General features: G+C 41.7%; 1 protein-coding gene across 5 annotated transcripts in view; it reads left to right on the forward strand.

The window, feature by feature from the left end:
• The window catches only part of LOC116328147 (TRAF2 and NCK-interacting protein kinase-like), a 58,939-nt gene that overhangs the window by 22,342 nt on the left and 11,913 nt on the right, over positions 1 to 24,684 (forward strand). The window contains exons 10-28 of one of the 5 annotated variants that reach the window (XM_039615253.1): positions 432 to 604; positions 3,624 to 3,696; positions 4,095 to 4,221; positions 4,438 to 4,545; positions 4,796 to 4,924; positions 9,252 to 9,317; positions 12,972 to 13,292; positions 14,404 to 14,538; positions 16,288 to 16,425; positions 17,993 to 18,063; positions 19,355 to 19,434; positions 21,430 to 21,509; positions 21,712 to 21,806; positions 22,231 to 22,315; positions 22,465 to 22,632; positions 23,543 to 23,648; positions 23,757 to 23,912; positions 24,037 to 24,180; positions 24,432 to 24,566. In XM_039615253.1, the coding sequence (XP_039471187.1) occupies positions 432 to 604; positions 3,624 to 3,696; positions 4,095 to 4,221; positions 4,438 to 4,545; positions 4,796 to 4,924; positions 9,252 to 9,317; positions 12,972 to 13,292; positions 14,404 to 14,538; positions 16,288 to 16,425; positions 17,993 to 18,063; positions 19,355 to 19,434; positions 21,430 to 21,509; positions 21,712 to 21,806; positions 22,231 to 22,315; positions 22,465 to 22,632; positions 23,543 to 23,648; positions 23,757 to 23,912; positions 24,037 to 24,180; positions 24,432 to 24,566 (2,390 nt within the window). Of the gene's footprint in view, positions 1 to 431; positions 605 to 3,623; positions 3,697 to 4,094; positions 4,222 to 4,437; positions 4,546 to 4,792; positions 4,925 to 9,251; positions 9,318 to 12,971; positions 13,293 to 14,403; positions 14,539 to 16,287; positions 16,426 to 17,992; positions 18,064 to 19,354; positions 19,435 to 21,429; positions 21,510 to 21,711; positions 21,807 to 22,230; positions 22,316 to 22,464; positions 22,633 to 23,542; positions 23,649 to 23,756; positions 23,913 to 24,036; positions 24,181 to 24,431; positions 24,567 to 24,684 lie in introns of all 5 variants that reach the window. The other 4 variants (XM_031749863.2, XM_039615260.1, XM_039615263.1 and 1 more) reach the window with 4 other exon arrangements.

A 24,684-nucleotide genomic window follows, 5' to 3' on the forward strand; every position in this document is an offset into this window, starting at 1 on the left:
AATTAAATAACGAAGCTTAAGCAAGTGGGTGAAACTATTTTGTTAGCATTACTTCCTAGCAACATTTGTAGCCAATAAAACTTCTTCTCCCTTATCAGCTTGTATCAAACAGGTGTTGTTGTTTGCACTGTGCGTCTCATTTAACGTGCTTACCATTTTTCAACTGCTTTTAGCAAATCTCTTTCTGTTGACCACCAGTGCTTTACAGCTGACCTCCATAACACAGCTGGCTGTTTAAAATGCAGAGTGCAGCTTAAAGTGTCGTGTTAGCAGTTCAGAAGAAATTAGTCTTTTAAATTAGTGATTTGGTTTAAAGAATTTTGTGTATTCACAGAAATGTGGAGGAGGTTAAGTGATACTTTGTTACGTTAGTGTGTTTGTTGTTAAGCCTGCTTGTAATGTTTTCACATTTGTCTGTATTTTGTCTGCAGGTCGAAGCGTTTCTTGACGTTCGTTGATAGTTGCCTGATCAAGAACCATCTGCATCGACCCACCACAGATGTCCTACTGAGACACGCCTTCATCAAAGACCTGGCTAACGAGAGACAAGTTCGCATCATGCTTAAAGATCACCTGGACCGAACCAGGAAGAAGCGAGAGAAAGGTCAGGGCAAATAAACGCAGTAAATTTAAGCCATAAATGGGCTATTGGCTGTTTTCCTGCTGTCTGTATACAGGGCGGTTGACAGTGACAGAAGCTAGGGATATTTTTCTGCTTATTGGCTGCTTCACATTTTCCAAAGTCATCCAGCGGGCCAGATCAGAGTCTTTGCTTGGCCACTTTTGTCCCTGGGCCTTGGGTTTGACACCGCTTCTCTACAGGGTTCACGGTTTAATTCCACGTAACACAAAGGCTGTCAAATCTGCACCACACTGCTAGAATCTGAAAGTCCTTTCAGTTGTCTTTAAGTGTCAGCGGTTTTTCAAAGTAAAATGTCTGATTGAATTTATCGCCATGTTTTAAAAATTGACTGTATCTTCTGGCTTTGAGCCCAGTCGTGGTGGATAACGCCGCACACTTGAGCTGAGAGTGTACCAGCTGCTCTCACGGCAGCAGCAGCTGTTTCGCTCAGGCTGCTCAGACAAACACAGCATTTTGCCTCATTTCTTGCCTGCTGTTTATGGAGATGTTTCATTTGGTTGCCATTTGGTACTTTTGCATATATTCTGCTTTGTTGTATCTTCATTCATTTTGTCAAAGCTTATGAAAACATATTCTGATGCTAACAGCGCCGGCGAGGCAGACGAGGAGAAGCGAGAGCGCAGCAGCAGGAGAATGTTAGGTCAGGCCAAAGGGAAGTCTCGGGCTGACCTTTGCTTTCCTTTTTCTGCTGCATTCTTTTATAACAATGTCTCGCACACAAAGATGGACGAATGAAGCGAGGACGAAGGGAACAAAAGGCATAGAAACAGACAAAAGAACAACAAATTAGGAATGTGTAACACGAGGAAGCAAGCTGTGAGACGTATAGTGTGAACGTAATTTATCCTCCTCTTACTCTGGATGAGCTGCATGTGCTGAATCACTGATGCCAAAATCTGCAGTCAGACGGTGAGAAAAACAGTCAGGACGGAGATATTTATGACTCGTCTCTTTGCTTTGTTCTCATGTCAGTATTCAGACGGTGTAAGTAATCCTCATAATGTCTATTAGCTTTATTTTTCTTCATTTGGAAAAGTGAGAGAGAGAGAGAGAGAGACGCTGAGGGGAAGTAAGGAGGAAACGAATCACCATCTGGTTCTAATCTTCTGTTGGCTTATAACAACACTCTAATGACTGGTAGGCTTTCTGCTGTATGCGCTGTGTGTGTATGCAGTGTGTATAAGGCCACATTTGTGATTTAGTGTGTGTTTCTGTTCCCCTGTGCCCCTCCACAGTAATGAAATGTTGGTAGTATTACTGTGAAGAAAAAAAACTTTGCAAGTTCTGCAAGAAAGGGAAAAAAAAGAAAATCAGTACCTCCGGATGTGATGCAAAAACGGATGTGTCATTCATCATACCCAGGAGTGTAGTTTGGACAAAGATGTCTGTGTTTTGGAAGATGAGTCACTCCAAAAAGAAATGATTCAAGTCCCACTTTTCAGTCAGGAAAAACTAGGCCGTCCCCTCCAGTTCTTCCCGTGTCTTTCAGCTCCTTTGGAGCCCTTCAAGCATGACATCACCACTTTATAAAATATGCTTTTGCCCTGTTTGTTAACTAAAGTCAGTTTTGTCAGTCCTCCTTCTTTTCTGCTTTGAGCAAATCCACCTGTGTTGAGTTACCTTTTTGGCTTCTTAATGGCAACATATGGTGTGTCAAGTTGATGTTCAACCTACCCCGAGCTCCTATCACACCATATGGTGGCCAAATGTTGTTATAGGAAGCTGACTGGACCCATCTTCATGTACCCCTTGGAAGAGTGATTTATCTTAGTGCAGTGGACACAGTGTTCATGAAGGCGGTCCTGGTTAAAAATGAATTACACTGGGACAGTCGCATTTTTAAACATTTCCTCCCTGTGCTAACACATGCTTGCATGCATTGTTGCCGTGTGTCCCTTGATGAAAGGTGTATGTGGAAACGAGAGACACCTTTTAGATGGGGGAGCGCTCCTGTCCTGAAATCTGCTCCTCTGCTCCTTCAGGCTTCCACAAAAGAAGCCTCTTTCATTTTTGCTGAATAACTTTGCCCACACTAGACTTTTGTGTGGCTTTGATAATGACAAAATTGCTACTGGCAGCAGACGATGAAGGGGGAAGAGGGTAGGGCATGGAGGAAATTTTAATGTAATAGCGGCTTGCTCACAAAGCCAGAAACACAGATGAGAATTCCCACCCCGGTGCTGACACATCAGAGGCGTTCACCCAAGACACCACCCGTGAGCGCATCGCATTTCTAACATGTCACTTTACAATAGAGTGTACACTGCAGCGTGTGGATGCTGCGAAGACGGACTCATCAGAGTGTCTTCACTTTCTCTGCATCTGGGGCCGGATGCATGAAGGACTGGTGACTGACGTCATACAGTGGCTGTTTGTGCATTAAGTTATTTAAAATGGCTGAAAGACGAAGAAGCAAAAGTGAAAGTAATAAACTCGCTCGGCGTAGAGAAAAGAAACTGTTTTATTTTGGAGTTTCAGTTCTGGAATCATAAAAAGAAGAATAATCTGAAGAGAAAGAGAACGAGGGCATCGGTGCTGCAAGTTCAAAGCAAAGGCGAAAAGGAGAAATGGTGTACCACTCGCGGCACATTATTACTCACAGCTACAGCAATTTATTTAAGCACCCACAATTACCAAAAAGAAAAAGAGGAAAAAGTTTCATGAGGTTCAGTACCTGTTAAATTATATGCCAGATGACTTAAACTGGAGATATTCATACAGATGTGCGTCTGTGTGCATCTGTAAACAGAACAAAATGTTCTGCGATATCAGCTGTTTGCCTAAAGGTGAGATTGTGTCTCAGCTTATTTTTCATCACCATCTTTTTGGGTTTGACTCTGAAAAAGTGTGAAGTATCAGTGTGCATGTGGGAAAAGCAGTACGTGTATTTAAATATCACCATGTTGGGTGCTGCATAGTAACATTTTACTGTATCTGCTCCTCCTCTCTTTCTTTCTTCTCTCTCCTTTTACTCTCTCAGAGGGCCCAGAGTATGAGTACAGTGGCAGTGAGGAAGAGGATGATGAGGTCACAGAAGAGGAAGGAGAACCCAGGTAAAGCTTTGTCCCGCCAGAAATAAAAGTGGGAGTTACTGCGTCATCCTTTGTGAATTAATAATCACGCTAAGCAACAAGCTGTCATGCACACATCATGCGTCTGCCATATAAACATGTAAACAATGATTTTTTTTTTTATTGTTATTAGGTCTTAAGTGATCATTATATACATTGCTACTGAGTCACTACAGGCCATGCTTTATTATAAGTGCACAGACAGATGTTGCTGTCCCTGGATGTCACGTAGCAGATGGCTGTGCACAGAGCACGCACTCCTAGAGTGAGATTAATGTGTGTATTTTTGTTGCTGTGGCCACTTTCCCTTCGTCCTCACGTTAACTCGAGCACGTCACTCGCACTTGACTTAATGCTGCTCACGTGTCTCGCTCCATCAGCTCCATAGTGAATGTTCCCGGCGAATGGACGCTGAGACGGGAGTTTCTTCGACTGCAGACAGAAGATCACGAAGGCGGCAGAGACGGAGGGCGCGGAGGAGGTGGTGGAGGTCAGCGGGGACAACAGGTAGTTTGTTTTGTTCCATGCAGTTTTGTCCACATGCATGTAAATTTTAGTAAGATGCAGAGAATTACATGTGATGCATTTATTATGAACAGGACAGTTAGCTTTCAGTATCATGTCAGGGTCAGCTGGCACGCCGCTCAACAGTGGGTGAAGCCAAACATGAATCAGTTTTCATAGTTGTATTTTAACTGTGGTCATGTTGTATTTGACATCCAGGCGTTGCAGCAGCAGCTGGAAGAACAGGAGCGATACAAGCAGCAGATCCTGGCTGACAGACAGAGGAGGATCCAGCAGCAGCAAGAGCAACGGCAAAAGTTAGAGGATGTAAGTGGTGTATTTACAGTGGTTTCCATAGGATTCACTCAGCATTGACACATTAATAATAAAACTTTAAGAGCAAATATGATATTTTATTGGGTGTGACTAACTTCCTCTTTCACCTTCCACATATTGAGTCTTTAAACTGCGACCTTTGAGACTTTATGTAGTTTTACTGCAGGGAACAATGTCAGCATAAAGCCTTAATGTTTGTTAGGTTGATTAAAACAGTTCTCTTTGTTGTTGCCTGCAGCAGAGGCGACAGCTGACAGACTGTGCCTTTCAGTGGGGAGAGCTGCAGGAGGTCTTCCTTGGGGAGGAGTCTGAGCTCCATGACAACAGGATCTTAGTGGATGAGGGAAACAAGAGGAGCGACAGGAGACAGGTGAAGATGAACTTTTGACTTAGTATGCATGTATAAAAAGTTCCTCCAACTGCTACCAAGTCCACTGTAGGTGTAGTGGTGAATTTCCAAAGCTTAAGTTTTACAGCAGTGTTGTGATAACCTTACAGGAGAGCTGTTACATTCATTTGCAACTTTTTCATTTCATCCTTTACCTGAAGCGAGCCCTTTTTATCACTTCCTGAGCTCAAGATAGTTCAATTTCCTAGGCGCAGATAATATTAGCAAAGCTAATATGGTAGATAACCACAACTTAATGAAACTGTTTGATATATTTATCTTTAGTAGTTAAAATGGTTACCATTGTTGTTGGTACTTTCCAGAAAAGCTTGTTTGGGTTGTTAATATGATGTCGCTTGAGGAGAGGACAAAAGCTGAATGCGTGAAGGCAACCTGTGATTGGTTTAGCTGACCAAGCAGCTGTTGGATGAGCTGTAAAATGTGTCCCAGGCTCTCCCACCGTGGTCGTGTCTTTACCACCTTCTTCACCTGACAAGTTTTCCACCTGTGATGGTTTCCCGGGGTTTCAGATGAGTTTTAAAAAAATGATCAGAAGCAGCAGGCAGACACGCAGCAACTTTGTCTCTTTGTTTCTTTCATATTCACGTGCTCGGTTGTCTGATTAATTAAAACAAGCTCCTGAGGGGAAGATCGGGCTCCATAGCTGCTTAATGCTCCGCTGTGTTCGTCGCCTACCTGCTAACTTTGTCAGCTGCCTGGTGCTGGATAAGTAGTCTACAGTGCATTAAACAGAGCCTTTTTTGCCAAAAACAGCTGCCTACTGAGATGGAAATGACGCTGATGAGGACTGTCGGGATGGAACAAAAGTGAAGAACTGCATAGTTATAAGTTACTTCTTGCTGAAATGTCTTCCCAGCAGGCTGACTGCTGCACATGTCCCTAATAACCCCTGTGTTTGAGACATAAAAGCCAACACAACAGCTGAACGTGTATATCTGAGTGATAGGAGCCCCTCAGAGTCTGACCTGGGTACCAAAACTGCTCTGACCTCCAACAGCTCAGATACTTATCACTAAAACATCTCATGTCTTTGTAGTTTGAGCAAAGTTATATAATGTCTGTGAGGTACCTGTCAGAGGAACTATCTTGTGACAGGTGAGTGCATGAAACACCAAGTGTGTGTGTTTTTGTGTGTGTGTGCACGCGGCATCTACATTTGGTTAAAGCTTTTTTCCTCAGAAACTAAAGCTGTGATGATGATGATGTGCACGGCACTGATAGCGGTTGCACCTGTCAGGCTTTGTCACCTGGGTGATAAAAACACTCCTTCAATGTAACAAAGCAGAAAAGAGGTTTTTTTGTCTGCGAAGTTTGAATGATGGACCTGGTGTAGTCTTCTCAGTTTTTGAGGACTTCCAGTTAACCGGCGCAGGTTAAGAATTAATAAACTTAAAAGAGGAGGTGTGTATTTGGACATCTTTTCACATTTCACAGTACCACTAAAAGTTTTGTGAATTATTTGGAGTTTGAATAAGTTCCAAAGCATTTTTTCCCCTCCAAGACTGTTTTTCTCTCCCACAAAATGTTTCTCCTCATCAAAACTCTTTTATTACATCACAGAAACCTGAGAACATGAGAATGACCTTTTCTGTGAGGCAGTGTTACAAAGTAACTGTAGCTATGTGTGTGTGTGTGTGTGTGTGTGCACACATTTAACAAAGTATGCTGAGACGGTGAACTGTCTTTATCAGTTTCAATCATTTTGAGCACAGACACAAAGAGACTCTTTTTACTGTTTTAGAAATTCATTTTTTACTCATTAATTTTGACACATGCTTAATGAATCTATTCCATACACCAGTGGGTTTCAATAGGTTTGTATTAACACTGCAGAGCAGCTTAGTGACGGGGTTTCTTCTGGTTGAAGATGCTGTATTTGAATGCTATTAATATCTGTCTTATTTTACTCTGTGTGTGTGTGTGTGTGTGTGTGTGTGTGTGTGTGTGTGTGTGTGTGTGTGTGTGTCTGATTACACAGATTACCTCAAAGTCATTAAGGTCAGCATGTGTAATGGATCTATCTGCTGCTTCATTAACTTTCACTGTATCTGTATTTAATTATGCGACAGCTTCAGTGAGCACATGATGTGATCTTGTATTAAGGTGAATAACACGTCTGCTGCAGTGCTCCGAATCATCTCACACATCGATTGATTTAGCACGTATTGCATGATGTATTTCAGTTCACTGTCAGTCGCTTCAAACTGTAGATGTTGCCTCTGGACAGAGAATACTCCAGGTGCTGTTACACAACCTTACTTTGTTATAAAGCCAATCTAAATGCTTTATGATTTCAAAAAGTCTGATTTCCCTTTAAAGAGTTGCAATGTGACATTTCTTACAGTACTGGTCAGGATGGGCTCCAGTTCTCACTGGATTAGTGGTGACGGTCACTTAAAAGGAGCTACAGCTGCAGCATGGCTCTGCTGACAGCCATGCTCGTTGGTCGGTTCGCTGTAGTTGGCAGTTTTGTTTAGACTGCTTTAATTGTGACTTCATGCTTTGAATCCACCTGTATCATCACCAAAAATTGGCATAGTTGTTTTTGGCCTTTTTTAACTTTTTATTGACAGATACAGTGAAGAAATGACAGGAAAGCAGAGGGAGAGAGAGAGACAGGAGAAGGCATACGGCAAAGGGTCGGACGCTCTCAGGCGTACGGCACGTGGTCGCCTGCTCAACGCACTGAGCTAAACTGGCACCCGTGTGTTTAACTGGATCTTCAATCATCATTCTGGCTGGCACACATTAAATACTATTCATTTATTTATTTATGAAAAAGAGCATTTTTAGGTTTGGGCTGCCAGCTACTATGGCTTAAACCTGAGTATAAAATGTTTGGTTTTTTTGGCAAAATGTAGAACAAATCAGCACAATATCCTTTATTTCTATTGATTGGTGACTTTCATCTAAGACCACCAGAAGGTCATAAACCACACACGAGGTCCAGATGACGTATGTGAACAATACATTGAGTCGGTCACTTGAAGCTGGTTATAAAAGTGAGTCGGTGCCCACACAGTTCTCTTCTATCACTTTTACAGCAGTAAGCTTGTTTGTAGGTGTAGGTGCCTAAAACTAAAATGATCTTTCTGTCAGTTGAACAGGAGATGATTTTATTGTGCAAATTACCAGTAACTGACCAGTTTAAATCAGATTAAGGTTTAAAATGTGCGTGACTGTGGTTGTGACCCCTTTGAGTGACAGCTGCGAGCTCTCTCTGAGGGTTCACCTCAGCCGTTTTCAGTCACACTTAACTTAACCTCGTGATCATGTTTGTGGCTTTAGTTGCTTTGGAGGACTTAACACATCCTTTCAGTCTAAATACAAACTCGTTTGTAATGTCACTGTGGCTTTGTTCATGTTTTTCTCTTGTCACGTGCATCACTGTAGAGTTCAGTGTAGCATGATTCTTGTCTCAGGTGTAATTAGTGCTTCCTTGTTAACATAGCTGTAATTAGTTTGTAGAATCATGGCCTCTGTTCTCACCCTGCAACGTTTTTGTCCTTGCACGTCCTCACAGTCGCACCATCAATTGCTCACAGATGAGGTGAGCTTCACCTTGAATCACTGCTCAGAGGGCACTTACGTTTGTCGTGCAGACATTTGATTTGTAATCAGGCTAAGCTGCCGTTTCAGCTTAAACCCTGTTGACTGTGACCCTTCAGATCAAAGCCCAGTGAACACAATTTGAAGCCAATGGTGCAATCACTGAAAATATTTACATAGATCAGATTTGATTAACCAGTGTAAATGCAAAAAAATCCAGTTTGTGCTGCTTAGTTTTTTCTCTTTTTGCAGAGAAATTCAAATGAGGTCATAATGAAATATTTAAAGTTGAGCGTGGCGGCTAAAAGCTTCGTGCCATCTTGCACACTCTGAATATTTTAGTTCCCACCTCCTCGAAACCTCAGAACATCTTAATTAAAGTGTGTGTGTGGTTGTGGGTGTGTGTGTGTGTGCGTATCTATGTTTACTTTTTTATTCTTATCCAGATCTACAAGAATACAATAACTTAGAGAAAATGATGTCTGACTTATCAGAAGTTTGATTTTGAGGGTTAAACAACAAGTAATAGAGAAAATGGAATATGGTGGCTGTCTGCTCATATATGTGTGTGTGTGTGTGTGTGTGTGTGTGTGTGTGTGTGTGTGTGTGTGTGTGTGTGTGTGTGTGTGTGTGTGTGTGTGTGTGTGTGTGTGTGTGTGTGTGTGTGTGTGTGTGTGTGTGTGTGTGTGTGTGTGTGTGTGTGTGTGTGTGTGTGTGTGTGTGTGTGTGTCCTGAACAGGATCAGGCAGGCAGACAGTGGAGTGCCGATGTGTCAGTAAGGCCTCTGGACTCTGCGGCGGAGCAGGTAACAATCCTTCACTTCATATTTGTTCATATATTTGCTTGTTTACCTGTTACTCATATACGAGTGACAGCAGGTGAATTTTCTCTTGAAATATTCCAAATGTGAGACGATTCTTCATGTGGTCGATGAAAGCAAACAGCGTGCGAGTGTCCAGACTGCACCTCATGTCTCTTTTTCTCTTGCTTTCTTTCATAAGAAAATACAGAGACGGTGGATGTGTTGCATGTTGTTAGATGTGTTATAAACCTGGATTCTTTTATTTTCTAATAAAAGTGTCAACTGTTAACTTCTCTCATTTCTTATAGTTACAGCTTTTTTTTGTTTTTTATTCGTTGTTTTTTTTCTTGTAGCCCGACAGTAAAATTGAAACCATTCAAAGACTTTTGTATTTATACTTGTATTTGTTTAAATCTGCTTATTTATTTGAGATGTGGTGACTTCTTAAGTAGAAATGCTCTGACATTTGAGATGAGGAAAAATGTGTAGCTGGCAAGAGAATAAAGTTTAACCCAAAGACTGAAATGCAGAGAGGGACAGTAGCTGGCTGCTGTTTGTGTCTCGGGTGGATGGAAGATGAAACGATGTGCGAGTGAAGGCAGATGAGAAGTCGAGTGGTGAAGCAGGGGGAGGGTGACAGACCTGTTTGTTCTGGTGAAGTTTATTATTTAAAGTTCTCAGTCAGAGATTAGAGGTTTTTAATTTTCAGTGTGAGACTACTGCAGGAATTCAGAGAAGTCTCTGAGAAATCACTGACTTACACTTTACTGTACCGATAGCATCAGTTCTCAGTTTAAAGCCAAACCTTATCACAGCTTGCCATCTCTTTTTGTTTTAAAAGGCTTTCCTCTCCATCTCTCTCTCTGCTGATCCCAGCACGCCTCCCATCCTCAGTTGGTCCTCCTTCCATCCATCCCTCTGTTCGCAGCATGGGACCTCTTTCACTTCCAGCAGCTCTCTTTAACTTGTCTTGGGATGATGCTATCTAACCTCAGCAGATGTTTCAACATAAACATTTTCAAAACATGGTTATTTTTCTAATGCTCATACTCTTAATCTCCTTCTTTAGTTCTAAAGCCGCACATCTCAGTGTTGTTATGATTTTGTGGTGTGATTAGACTTCTTCTTAATTTGTACTCCACCGCCTGCACTGACTGTTGGCATAATTACATTATACATGACCTTTTCTGATGTGAGAAGTACACATGTATTGTGTGTTTGGGTTGATCATTGTTCCTTCTTCAACAGTTCAGTCTGGCTTGGTGTTCGGTGAGTTTTTAGACTCCACAAACAGACAAACAGACCTTACCATGGCACTGAGTCAGGAAAGACTGCGTTTCGAGTGATCGTGGAGTCAGGTGTGGGTGACATGGTTAGGTTGGCAAAGCAAGAGTGGACAAACTGTGCTTGTGGGCAGGCAGATAGTAACGGAGACTGATGGTGGAGGCAGAGTGAGAGCAGGCAGGTGAAGGCTGCTTTTGTGCTGCAGGAGGGTGGAGGCTGAGCTGGGCACACGAGAGAAGTGAAGAGCTGAAAGTCAACTGAGTATAAGAGAGACTAGAAGCACTAAGGTGACTAAAATGGGCAGCTATTAAGTTAAGTTAATTGCAGTTTTGAGCCCCAAATGTTCATACGAGTGAAGAAATCTGATTACATTATGATGTTGTGATAAATACACGAGAACCTCAACTAGATCCAAGATCCAAGGATGTCTGGCGGACAGACTGATTGGTGTGTGGATTGGTTTTAGTGTCACTAACCACCGGCACAGAGCTGTGGAACATATACTGCAGGGTGAATTCACACTGGTTGGAGTGGTGCTGAGAGCAGGAGAGGATGAAGCTGTGACTTCAGCTCACAGGTGCAGAGCCGACAGAGGACAGAAGCAGAGTATGGCAGTCTGAGTTTTACTCATTTCCATCACTGTAAATCATTAAGAAACCATCGATTTCCTCTGTTGTCTGTGTTTGTTCTATTTTCTCTGTTCAGATGTTTATCTTGATTGAGGTTCATGTTTTACAAAAAATCTTTTTTTATCTATAAAGATTATATATAGATCTGAAAATAGTGATTCTCTATTTTGTCTCTGTCTCACATTGTTGGACAGCAGACGGTGTGTTTGTAATGTTTCTGTGTGTAGGCCTTGTGTTCAAGTGCAGTTAAACAGGATTAGGAAACTATGCTGTGCATTCTGACTGCGGCTTCCATGTTGTTTCCTCATTCTCAAGAAAACTGCATTAAAGCGATTTAAAGCCGTTTTCCCTCGATGGCAGCAAATACCTGAGCTGCTGTAGTTGTTGTCTTAAACACAGAATGACTGGATGTCGTTGTTAAATTGTTCTCACCAATCTTGAAGCGATTTTTTTGAACCCAGCAGTCTTAACACTACTTACTTTCCCCATGTTTCCCTTCTCTGTAATAAACCACTATAACAGTTCATGCTATAATATTTCATATTCATTTTAATGTGACTAATGTGACTCTGGGCAAATCACACCAAAAAGCAGAGCTTGTAGTTTTAACAGATCTGATACTAAGTGTGCTGAAGGCCGACCTGCTTTAAATATGGCCAGCATACATAAATTCATCCAATGTTTTTGTAAAAAAATATATTTTTAATTCATGTTCCAGACAATATAAAATTCCTATTGGATGTGTTTAAGAAGTGAATAAGTTTATAGTTAAATACTGATGTGCTGACGACAGCATGGACTGATTTATTTACAGCTTCATTCCCGTCACTGTGTTTGCTGTTTAATGAATGTTTTACCAGCTTGTGTTGTTGAAACTAGTTTAATAGGCCAGTGTGTGTTATATTTCTGTGCTGTATCTGTGGGCTGAGCCTGGGAGTGTCCTTTTCATCGGGTATGACATTTTCTAATGCACAGCTAACTTTTTACACAAAAATGACCTTTGTTACCCTCATAGTCTGCATATAGTTATATACCTTATATACTGTATTTGATACAGATGTACAGAGTTAGTTGTACATGAGTTGGAGTGGACCAAACCATGTAGCACTGATTAGTTAGCAAGGTGCATGGCCACATTTGGTGCAATATAAAATGGGATGTTACCACTGGATTGCTAAAATAAAGCTTAAAACTAAATTTTGTTAGCAAAGAAAATCAAAAGCCACGTCTTTAGTTTCTTTTACTACAATTGATTGCTAAGCATGACCATTGAAATTGTCGACTTAAAAGTGACCGTTGTACAGTTAAAACACTTTATTTATTAAAAGACTTATTTTAAGTGTGCATATTAAGCCATTGGGCCATTTAAAAAAAAACATTACATGATCCAATTAAAGTCCACTCTGTCAGAAAAAGGGTTATTCAACATAAACTATGTGTACATTTAGCTGAAGTCCATTTGTCCCGCCATAATTGGCATTTGAGTAAAATCAGATTTTTCATGTTCATGGGGCATCTGCCACTTAAATCGCTTTAATTAACAGTTACTAGTAGTTAAATGAGCAAAGATGGTGAGAAACGTTTCAGTTTTTCTCTTTGTTCGTGTAATTGTTACATTTGAATCTTCTAAGTAGCTTTGTAAACTGTTTGGGTGTTACTTTGTAACACAGTATACATGCAGTTTAAGAAGGACACTTCCAGGCTTGGTCAGTTTGTATTTCTGCTTTTCATGTTTGCTACATAGAGAGCAGTGGCTCCAAACCAGCTGCTTCAGCGTAAGGCCCAGCATTCGCAGTCTCGGCTACAGCCGCAAGCCAAGTCCCAGCCCCTGGCCCAGCATCAGCAGCCCTCAGCGGGCAGGAGATCCCACCGCACCCTGCCCAAGGACCAAACCCAACTCCTGTCCCTGCAACACGACCACAGACACAGGGAGAAAGAGCAGCAGAGGAAAAGAGAAATGCCTGTGGCAGCGCCCCACAAGCTAACAGCTAATAGCGGGAACACAGCTGCTGCTGCTGCTGCCGCTGCCTCTCCCAGGCGCTCTCCAGTCAGTCAGAGCTCAGCGGTAAACCCTGCCCTCCTCAGCCTGCTAGCGTCTTCATTTCTTCTACACCCTACCTGGTCTTTTTGTACTTTCTCTTCTTGCTCACCGGTGCGAATATCCTGCATTTTTTTTACTTGTTGTCCTAAGTGCAAACATTTCATTTCTGCAACGCTGTGATGATTTTATCAGCTTTGGCTTTGTTGCTTTTCATGTAAATGCATGATGACAGATGAAAGACTGTCTGTGGGGGGTGGAGGCTGAGGGTGCATGTGGTTTCTGGCCTCTATTCATATCATTGAAGCTAAACCACACAAGGAACATGAACATGAACCACTGGTGTTATTCACAGAAATATGTTCAGACAGTCACATGATCGTGGTGATTGAAAAACGTTTGTTTCTGCTCCTGATGTTATGTTAGACACACTCAAAACCACAAAATGAATTTCTGAACATGTGAAAATGTTGAAGCCTGAGCGCGTCGACAGGAGAACAGGTTGAAACAGTCAGGTCTTCATAGAGTCCGCCTTTCATGGCAGCTCTGTTCAGATTTCCTTTATTTTAACCTTTGGCTCTGTGTAATAAGAGAAAGAGACTATCCATAATGTGCTCTTCTCAGGAACACAGCTCAGGCTGCCATCCCCTCTTTAAATATTTTGCTTGTGAGGGGCAGCGAATCACAGGAAAGTTTTATTAAAAAAGGGTTGGGTTAAAGGGAAAGCTGTATATGTTAAACCAAGACGCCAGTATAAGATAGATGAGGATTATTTTGAACCAAGAATCATAGTTTGGTATAGTTATGTGGACAATTTCAGTGTATATACTGTTAAAGAAAATAAACTTTGAAGTAAATCAAGACGATTTTTTTCAACCACAATACTTAAGAATCAGTTTAATTTGCCCTTCTTCTTCCTGCACAGGCTGTTTTTGTCTCTTTAGTCACTTCTCATTAGAAACATTTTCACAGTATCAGAAATGGCATCTTTCAAAATGTCATACACCTCTCTGATAAAACTCATTCCAACCTTCATTCTAACCTCATTTAGATTAGCTTCCTAACCGGACGACTCTATCAGTCTTCATATATTTAAAAACAGACATAAACAAACTTAATCGTTTGTTTTATATTTTAGATGGACTTCCACGAATCAAACTTAGCCAAATTGCTTTTAGCTGCTGGTCTTCCTGGCCAGATGCACTCGAGGCTGGGCTCCGGAAGCAGCTCTAGTCCTTGTACCCCAGCCATGCAGAGAGCTCACTTCAACCAGGTATACAGCAGATGTGTCACATAGCTCATGCATGCAATTATCCAATTCTAACACTTTGGGCAAGGCTACAGTTGCACTGGAGAAAATGATGAATGGAGACTACTGTGTGACCAAAATTATTGCAATTAACTTTGAAAGGATCACTTCAACGATGGGGACCAAGTCTGGGGACCACTCAGGCAGTTGCTGTCTTCAAACTTTGGCGCATTAAGTTAGTGATAAAATGGCAACGAGACAGTCGGTCTGCTTTCAGTTTTGAGTTGGAAAGGGCAATAGTGCAGTTAATTAAGTCTGTTCCCATCAGACTTGTATTGTTGTATTTGAACCAGGGGAGGACTCACACAGCCAACGATGCACAATCTGCAGATCAAACGTGACCGTCTTAGACTGGGCCAGATCTAAAGGTGGCAAATGTACCAACAAGCAAACAAAGCGCATTCATTTCACAAATAACCAGCATTTTATTAAGAGCAATGCAAGTTTGCCCATCCAAAATGAGGGCATGAATAATGCGTGCAGGTTTTCTGTTTTTCTCTCTGAAACATTGTGGCATTTAGAATAAATGTTTATAAGGGTGAGCTCTTCTGTTACACGTTGCTGAATGTGTGTGGTCCTGAGAAGAGAGACTCGGGTGGAGCGCAGCATTTGTTACAAACTATTCCTCCATGAAACCTCAAATCTGTGTCCAGCAGCTTAATGAAGATGCTGTTATTGTGCTGTGTGCGTAAATGCTTGCATCTATGTTTTTCTGCAGTACGTGAAACTGAGCTTTGCACCAGGGCCTTGCTCTCTGAAGAAATGTTATGTGCATAGTTTGTTGGCTTTGCTACTGATGGTGCAGCTGTGATGAGCTGATAGAGAGGAACAGGAACACTCCTGAGTGATAAGATCAACCCTAACTTGACTGTCATTCATTGCGTCATTCACAGAACCTGCGGATCATGATGCTGTAAAACATGATACGTGTATAATAACTTGCAGATGGAAGTTTTAAAAACAGCATTTTGTGCTGTTGCATTTGGACACTTCAGTTCTGCTACGTTTCAATAAAATCAGTCTTATTGCAGAGGAGGAATATGTGGTGCAGCAGGACAAAGCCAAAGTTTGACGCATCCAGCCGTGACCATTAGGCACTCTTTCTGATCACAACTCTAATTCCAAATAAATGAACATTCCTAGCAGCAACTATCACACATGTTGGATGAAGATATGCTTCACTGTTAAATTTCAACAGTGTTCAGTAAATAACCTGCCACAAACCTTCGTAACTTGGGTTTTGATGGTGCAGATAATTTGCACTAGTTGCAACATGTTGACAGTCTGTCTACATTTATAAATGACATAGCAATTAATCGCAACCCTTTGCCAAACTACGAGAAAGTGACTCCCCTCAGTCCAAGTCAGACCAAGACCAGTTGCCTTATGTTGAAAAGTGGTCAACCAGAGGTTCAGGCTGCTGCACGCTCAAACTACTTTCAATTAACCCCAGACAGCAAAAACAAAATCGTCATCCAACTATTCATTCTCCCTGTGGAGGTGCTGGAGCCTATCCCAGGTACACCCCGAACAGGTCCCCAGAACGTCACAGGGCCTATTTACTCACAAACCTCTGGTGTTTCTTGGTCCCTCGGAGGTTGCCATCCTGTTTTTATTCGAGTGTGACTGAAGCCTAATATGGTCATTTCGTATAAATGCTAAATGCTCTCACAAGGTACTATTTAATCACTTTTTACATTTTTTTTTTCCCAGAATGAAAATCTTCGCTCAAGTCGGGATGCCCCACACAGCAGCTCCATGTCAGACATGGCCATCTCCCCTTTGTCCCCGTTTTCCCCCATGTCCCCAACTGACAGTGTCTTCTGGGACTCTGTGGAGACTCCACCCAAAGTGAGTATCATCTGTTTTTAGTTTCCAGCTCCTTACTGGGTCACAGTGCCGGCAGATTTGATGATTGGCATGAACGAGACATAAATTCAAGTGATGCATTTTGTTTTTTCTGGCTCCCACCAAAAGAGGAAGTCTTTGTCGTGTCCCGCATCACATGAGCACAGGAGTGTGTGTGTGTGTGTGTGTGTGTGTGTGTGTGTGTGTGTGTGTGTGTGTGTGTGTGTGTGTGTGTGTGTGTGTGTGTGTGTGTGTTTGGGATCTTGTATTCTGATCAGTTGCCCAGCTAAGGAAGTGGTGCATTGAGCACGAGGTTGTTATGCTGCTGGCGTGTTTGTCGTCAGTCTTTTGTGTGTGCAGCAGATAGGAGGGGAGGAAGGGACTGTGTTTTACCTTGAGGTGTGTTGTGAAATGCCCCCAACTAAAATCATCTTTCTCACATTTACCTCGTCTCACCTGCTAATATCGCGGCTCTCCCTGCTAAGTGATGTGCAGAGAAGTACAGAGTCGGTGTATTTACCAACAGAACACCATATGGGGTTGATGAAACAACTTATAAGTACTACAGAGACAGCAGGGGGGTGCAGTAAAGCTGTCTATTTGCTGTGTTATGTTGTTGATCTAACAGGAGGCCATATGGTGCTTATAGAGAGAGCAGCTAATAAGTCAGTACACTTTCTTGCAGTGTGGTGACTTAAACAAAAGAGTGGCTGTGAAAACATTGGGTTAAAGAACACTACAGTGTGAGTTATGAGGCAGACATTAATGACTTTTCCTGCTGCCTGAATTCACATAACGTACCACCTGAATAGTATGATGATTAAACTTGGAGGGCATTTTTATAAATCCCTACTAAATGTTTAGAAATGCTCTTAAAAAATATTTTAATAACCTTAAATTGAACATGTCTAGCACAGTAGTTGACGGGAAGCGATAGACACTGGTGCAGCTTAGTGTCTCTGTGGGTGTCTGCGCTTGTGCAGATGCAGGATGTGGGCAACTCGTGAGAAGGATGATAGGTATTTCCACAGCTCTCTTCCTGCATTCTTGGGTGTGTCTTCCTCTCTGTGACTTTGTCACTTGACCCAAGAGATGAGAGGTTAAAAGATTGCCAGCTGCATGACCGAAAAATACACACACGCACACGCACACACACACACACACACACACACACACACACACACACACACACACACACACACACACACACACACACACACACACAGTCGGATAATATTTCCACACTCTATGATTTGGACATGGCTTTGATGTGTTAAGAGGGGCAACATTGAAATGTTATGAAATAGCAAAGCCAAATGGTCTCATTAGTTTCTCAGTAATAAATGTCTCCCTGAGGGTTATTAAAGATTTTATTGCACTCTGCTCTGCAGCCTTTCAGGCATTGTAAATGTAAAGGTTTCATAACCACATAAAACTTTTTTAGAATTAGCTCTAAAACACTTTGACTCGACAGAATATTTAGTTTGAAAACAAAAAGTGAAATAAGCAGGCGGGAGCTTTGTGTCCACATGGTTTTATTAAATCTGTTTATTTTGCTTCGATCTTTCAGGTCCCAGAGCGCACCACCTCAAAGTATTACTGCAGGGAACCGATGATAGGACACAAGAGGGCCGCTTCGAGGTAGAGCACTAATACATGATGTCCATGCAAGAACCAGCACTTGGTTACCGAGTCGGTGCCAAACATGTGGCTGCTAATGCAAGAGGGCTGACACTCGTAGGCTACACTGAGCTAGGTTCTGTTCATAATGTTAGCAGGTTGTCTTTACAGTCCAGTCTGTACCAACACATTGAGTTTGGTGTGTGTGCAAAACTTGATTTGTCTGAGGCATTTGTTGGATCAATTTTTGTATTAAAGTGTGTAATTTGATTGCCATTAGTACAGACCATCACACTTCTGGGTTTGTGACAAAGCAGAAGTGTGTTTAAATGTTACAGGTGGCTCATTTTTCACACGTAACAATTTCAAAAACTCAGCAAGTGTCACTTGTAGTGACAAACCCACTAATAACTTTTAGCAGCACTTCAGTTTCCTCTTGCTTGAAGCGCACTTAAGTGCCGTTTTTTGTCTTACAGAAACCCACTGCACAGCAACTAGCTAGTGACTGAATGGGAGCGTGCAGCATCTAAATGACTAAACTTTCCCCCAGAAGAGACCAAAAAAAGATCAAATAAAAAAACAAAGAGGGAAACTTGAGACTCTTACATGATGACTGTTGGTTTAACAACCATGTTACTTGTTACATGTTACTTCTGCTGAGAAATGAAATGAACTCAGTCAGCATAGACACAGTGTTTGTTTTTTAAAATGCACACGCCAATGCACGGGAATCAAACGTGATAATTAATGAGTTTTAATGCAGATTCCAGAATCACAGTGAGAATAATTAGCTTCAAATGCAAAGCGTTGTTCAGCACCTCATTTTTCTACCAGCTCTTCTGCTGTGAGCACATTATTTTACTGGTGTGTGTATATTATTTTGTATAAAATATTATTTGATATGAAGTTAAACATGTTATTTTAGTTGTAGTAAACTTGTCTGTCTTTTAAACTGGCGAGTTATTTTTCTTTTAATGCCTCATTAGAATAAAATGTCTCTTTACCACAGTGTCGTTGCTCTTACATGCACAGTGGGCCTGATTTATTGTTGGCGTTTGTGTGGCGCTCTAAGTCAGTATGTCGGCATCCACCACGGGAGAACAGCAGATCTGATTCATTTAGCCTGGATGATTATTTTTGATGAGATGAAAATAATGGTGGGAAAACTGGGTCACTGCAGGCGTGAAGGACGTCCTCAGATCAGGACAGATAGAGACGTATAGTGTTGATCACAATTCAGCTCACTTCCTGTCTTTAACTGTCTTTAACTCTCCGTCTGTAATGCTGTCTGTGTGTCTCTCTCGCCATCTAGTGGCAGTCCAGTGTCTGCAGCAGATAAGAGTGGGAGGTGTGCGTCCCATGGAGGCTCCTCTATAAGCAGCAACCGTCCAGGTGTGTGACGCCTAAACACAGCTCACCTCACTAAACTCAGTCCTGTGCTGTTGGAATAGCAGAACACAGTGTCCTCACCTTAGTATTCGGTTTATATTGTGCACTAATCATCTCGTGCCATCTTTCAGCAGCTAAAAGCACTGGTGTTATTTTAGTAATGACGTGTTTGCAGTGTGTTTGTTTTTGGCTGCTGTTCTCAGCAGCGCTTCGAGTTTACACCTTATTTGCCCATGAATGTGACACTAGTGTGAACAGCTTATGTGGGTGTGATCTCATGGGTGCCTGGCATGGGTTGGGGGAGGGGTGTATGCATGCAGTACACAGGGTACACTGCAACAGAAAGCACAACAACAGAGCGATGTATTCAAAGCCTGCCCTCTCCACCCGCGTCTCCAGCGAGAAAGAAACAACCAAGTCATCTTTTTCAAAGTTGTGCTTCGTGTGTCCTCTGTGGTCGGCAGCAAGGAAGCTGCACTTCTGCTGGGACAGACAGAGGGGAGAATATGTTTAGGATTTCAAAGTTGCCCTCTGCGTGTAGTTGGAAGGAAACACCGTTTGATGCCTCCCACTCAGTTTGGCTGCTGGCCTCAGCCTCTTTTGTTCGAAGCCACAGATCAGACATTGTTCTTGACAGTCGTGTAGCTCCTCTGTGGTTACACGAAACTTTTATCTGCTCATTCTGCAACTGAGAGAAAGCCGCTTACTGCTTTGTAAATAGTAACAGGAGCGTTTGATGTCTCGATTTATTGAATGTGTGAATTCGTACTAATACGTAGGCTTACTTGGGCGCCCCGATGATGTTATTTCCACAAACACTTTTGATTGTAGCCGCACAGAAAGACTTTCTTCTTTCTCACACTTGACGGAAACACAACAAACAGAAGTTGTTTCCTGTTTTGTTCCATAAAACAAACTGTTTATAAATACAGTCATTCTTTGGGCATGTAATTACCTTCTTGAACAACTTGATAACCAACCCTAATGTAACCGTCCTTTAAGTCTCTACTTCATGATTACAATGCATCACATGAATCAGTGGAAAATATAAAGCGAGTGTTTGAAGTGACAACAAATGGCTCTTTAGCTTTATTTTTACTCCATTGTTTTTGTTTTACAGGCTAAATCTTTATGGTATTGATTTAGTTTTTATTGTTAAAGTTTGAGCTGCAGTATTGTGCAGTTTTCAGTGAAATAGCTCTAAAACCCACCGTAAACTACCAACCAGCACCAAACAGCAGGTAGACACCAAGTGGTGAGCTGGTAGGATATAAAGGAACAAAAGAAGCTGGATGTTTCTGTCATGTGGAGATAAAAAACAGAAAGAAAATAGAGCCCATTTGGACAGAGCACAGCAGAAATACTTATGTATAAGTTTAAGTAAACTGTTGTGTGGTCGACTTTTAAAAGGTGGACTGTAAATCAGTTTTCTTCAAATACACTATGAACAACATGCCTCTGTCTTATGGAAATTTAAATATACTTTTATTTTAAATCACCTGGGCAGTTTAGGAGCTTACAGAGGAGCTTCTGTACTTCCACAACTGCATGTCTGTTGGGGAGTCATTATTAAACATTCCCCTGGAAGCTGCAGGTGGATGCTGGGTTTAAACAGCACACAGTAATGCAGAGACATGAAGGTGAAACTGTGGTTTACACATTTGCCTAACGAGCTAAAGATTGTCAGTTCGATCCAGGGACGAGATCCAAATAATTTCAGGCTTTCCCCAGAGAGGCCATCCAACATTTAAAAAACCTGTCAAATCAAACATACCGAGCTGCCCGCTGTGGTGACCCTTTGTGAATAAGGGAGCGTTTTTAGATGGGTTGGGTTGCTGTAGATAATGAGGACAGTACAGCTCGAGTGACCTGCCTGAACTAGCTCACAGCCTTGGGTCCATTTACTGTCTTTAAAAAAACAGGCATTTTTACACATGAGATTCCACATGTAACTCTCACTCTGCATTACTGCTGCTAATATATGTGTGTGTGTCTTAGGTTACTTCAAGCTGGAAAGTCCTCTGCTGCAGCAGCACCCGCACAGGAAGCTGGATAACATAAGCAGTGGGCACACACAGGTAAGTGTTGTTGGAGCATGTGTGCAGTCTCACTGGTTTATAGATTTAAATTGTTTCAGTATATCATAGTATCAGTACAAAGCATGCATACACATGTCATCTAAATCCCTCGTCCTCATTGATCTGAAATTTGCACGCTTCATCACATTAACATCTATGATTTTTCTCTCTGTCACCCGGCTACCTCCTTTTCCTCTCACAGGGAATAAAACCCGCTCTGGGTCGGCTGAACAAGGCCACAGAATACTCTTCTTCTAGCGATGAAGTCGGCAGCAGTGATGACGAGGAGCAAAACGGGTAAAGAAACACATCCTCAGTGTATTTATGATGCTGTATTGTTGTTGTTAGAGTTTATTGTTTAAAAAATGTTCCCATCAAGTGCATCATGTGTTTGACCTGCTCGATAGTTTCTTTTTGCAAAAACACAAAGTGTCCTGCTGCACATGAAGGAGTGAAGCAACTCTGAGTTTCCAAACAGCACTGTGACGAAACCTGATGTGTTGCAAGATTTTTTTTAAACTGATATTTAGAGTCTAGTAAAAAGGCACAAAATTAGTAATTCTGCTGCATCTACTGGGAGAAATGTGCACTGAAATATTTCAGCTAAGTATGAAGAGGAAATGAAATCAGAGTCTGTTTATGCATCAGTCTTCTTTCAAACTATGAAATGCGACATCTGCAGTCGGTCACTAGTCTAAAATCTCGAGCTTTATGTTTCAAGGTCTGGCATGTCCAATGGAAAAGGGAAATACTTCAGAGGAATACCCGACGGCATCGTCCTGCAGCCTCACCGTAATCTCAACCAGGTACTGAGCAAACAACCACACGAGCACATGTGATTGTCTGCTCTGTGGTCGGTTGTGTAACAACAGCTGACTTCCTTTGGCTTTAACATTCATTCATGTGACGTCTCACACTTACTCAAGTTACTACCTTTCCTGGTATTGCTCTATAGATTTCTCAGTTGGGTTCAGATGACACCTACTTGCTACCAGACCTTCTGCAAAAACTTTCTTCCTCTAGTCCTACCCACAATGCATTCAGCCAGGAGCAGCGAGCACGGGCACTCGGCTATTTGAGATCGCCCACATCTCCCGGATCCCCCACACACCAGGATCTACATGTAAGTAGAAACACAGCACAGATTTCTCAGAGGTTTGCTGCTTTACTTCTTCTGCTCATTGTCATCATCAGCATCCCTGTTTATCATTCAGTGTACACTACAGCAGAGTTGTTTATAATGAAAACAGTATATCATGCTCTGTATTATATTGCCGTCATACTGTCAGTTTGTTTCAGTGGTGGATGTTCACACTGAACACTGTCAAACTAACTGCTGTGAGCCAAAAGCTCTAAACACTCAATGTCTTTTTGCTCTTGGCTCTTGGAGATCAAATTGCATTGATTTTGAGGGGCAACCAATCACAGACAAGTTATCTTATAAGGAGGAGGGCCTTAAAGAAGGACAGGGGATGAATTGATTGGCAGCATCAAGACCCAGTACAACATAAATATGGATTATTTTGATTTATGAATGAAAGCTACTCTAGTAGCATCCAAGAACAAAAGTTTAAATTGTAAATGAGAATAATAGTTGTTTGTTTTTTGTTTGTTTGTTTTTTAAGACAAAGTGCTCATTAAGTTCAGATGGACTTACAGTTGTATCAGTATTAATGTCCTTGTGTTAATAAATGTCAACAGACTACTTGATATAAACCTTTGAGCATTTGGGATCATTATCATAGCCAAGGTTTAAATAAAGTGACAGACTGCATTAGTTATAAATGTCCACCAGAGGGAGGTAGTGGCACAGGTTGGGAGCTCAGTCTTCCTGGTTTTCAGTGCCGATTTCAAGTTAACATAATTGCTGTTACTGATTTATGAAAACCATAATTTGTAATTGGTAAATGATTATATAAATGGTTTATGGTTCCATAACTCATAACTGTAACTGCCTGTTGTGTTGTTGTTGTTTTTTTTGTTTGCTTTTTATTTAAGTATAAAATCACTTCCTTTGTCATTGTACTCATCAGGATATCGGCAGTCCTACCGGTAAAAGCCTGACATCATCGTCTTCCTCCTTCCTGCCCTTCATTGATCCACGATTGATCCCCATCTCATCACCACCACAGAGCCCGAGTGAGTTTTCTACCACAGAGTCCTGCATGAGCTGAGCTACAGTTTGCTTTGTGAGCATAGTTTTGTTTTGTTTTTTAAACATTTATCTTGAATCATTTTTGCATTCAGCGAGCATTAAGGGCGAGCCACTGAAGAGAGAGAACCACAGGAAGGGCTCCGTGGTTAATGTGAACCCAACCAACATTCGACCACAGAGCGACACGCCGGAGATCCGAAAGTACAAAAAGAAGTTCAACGCGGAGGTTCTGTGTGCTGGATTATGGGGTATGTAGTTTTTATGTGTTTTATATTGATTGTGTTTTTAAATGAAGTAGATTTTTTCAGAAAATGACAGAAAATGACTGATACAAATTGTGTCAGTGTTGATATTTTCTGTTTTGACGTGCAGGTGTGAATCTGCTGGTGGGCACAGAGAACGGTCTGTGGCTGCTGGATCGAAGTGGTCAGGGAAAGGTGTACCCGCTCATCAGCAGGCGACGGTTTCAACAAATGGACGTACTTGAAGGACTCAATGTGTTGATTACTATATCAGGTATATGTGCATGTTCAAATGTTCAGAACTACAAAAACAGTGACACAGAGTGCATTACTCTGCCCTGCATAATGATGAAACTCTACTTAAAGAGTTTTGCACAGTAGTTCAAAGAGACCACATTCAAACTGTAACTTTTTAACAGGTTTCTTCAGGTAAAACTGACACTTGTGGTTTGCTCAGTCACCTCAGAGAAACTTTTTAACTTTGTCACACTGAAGTCATTTGCATCCTTCCCTCTCTGTCTGTAGGAAAAAAGAACAAGCTGCGTCTCTACTACTTGTCCTGGTTAAGGAATAAAATCCTGCGTAATGACCCAGAGGTGGAGAAGAGACAGGGCTGGACATCAGTGGGTGATTTAGAGGGCTGTGTCCACTATAAAGTGGGTAGGTACACTCTGCAAATAAAAACAGAATTATCTTTTACAGAGCTTCAAACTTACAAATAAAGTAGGTTACAGATGTTGTTTATGTAGTGATCTTTAGGAGCTACGTGTAGAATATG

The sequence above is a fragment of the Oreochromis aureus genome, linkage group 2 (assembly GCF_013358895.1).
Source record: "Oreochromis aureus strain Israel breed Guangdong linkage group 2, ZZ_aureus, whole genome shotgun sequence".
NCBI classification, from domain to species: domain Eukaryota; kingdom Metazoa; phylum Chordata; class Actinopteri; order Cichliformes; family Cichlidae; genus Oreochromis; species Oreochromis aureus.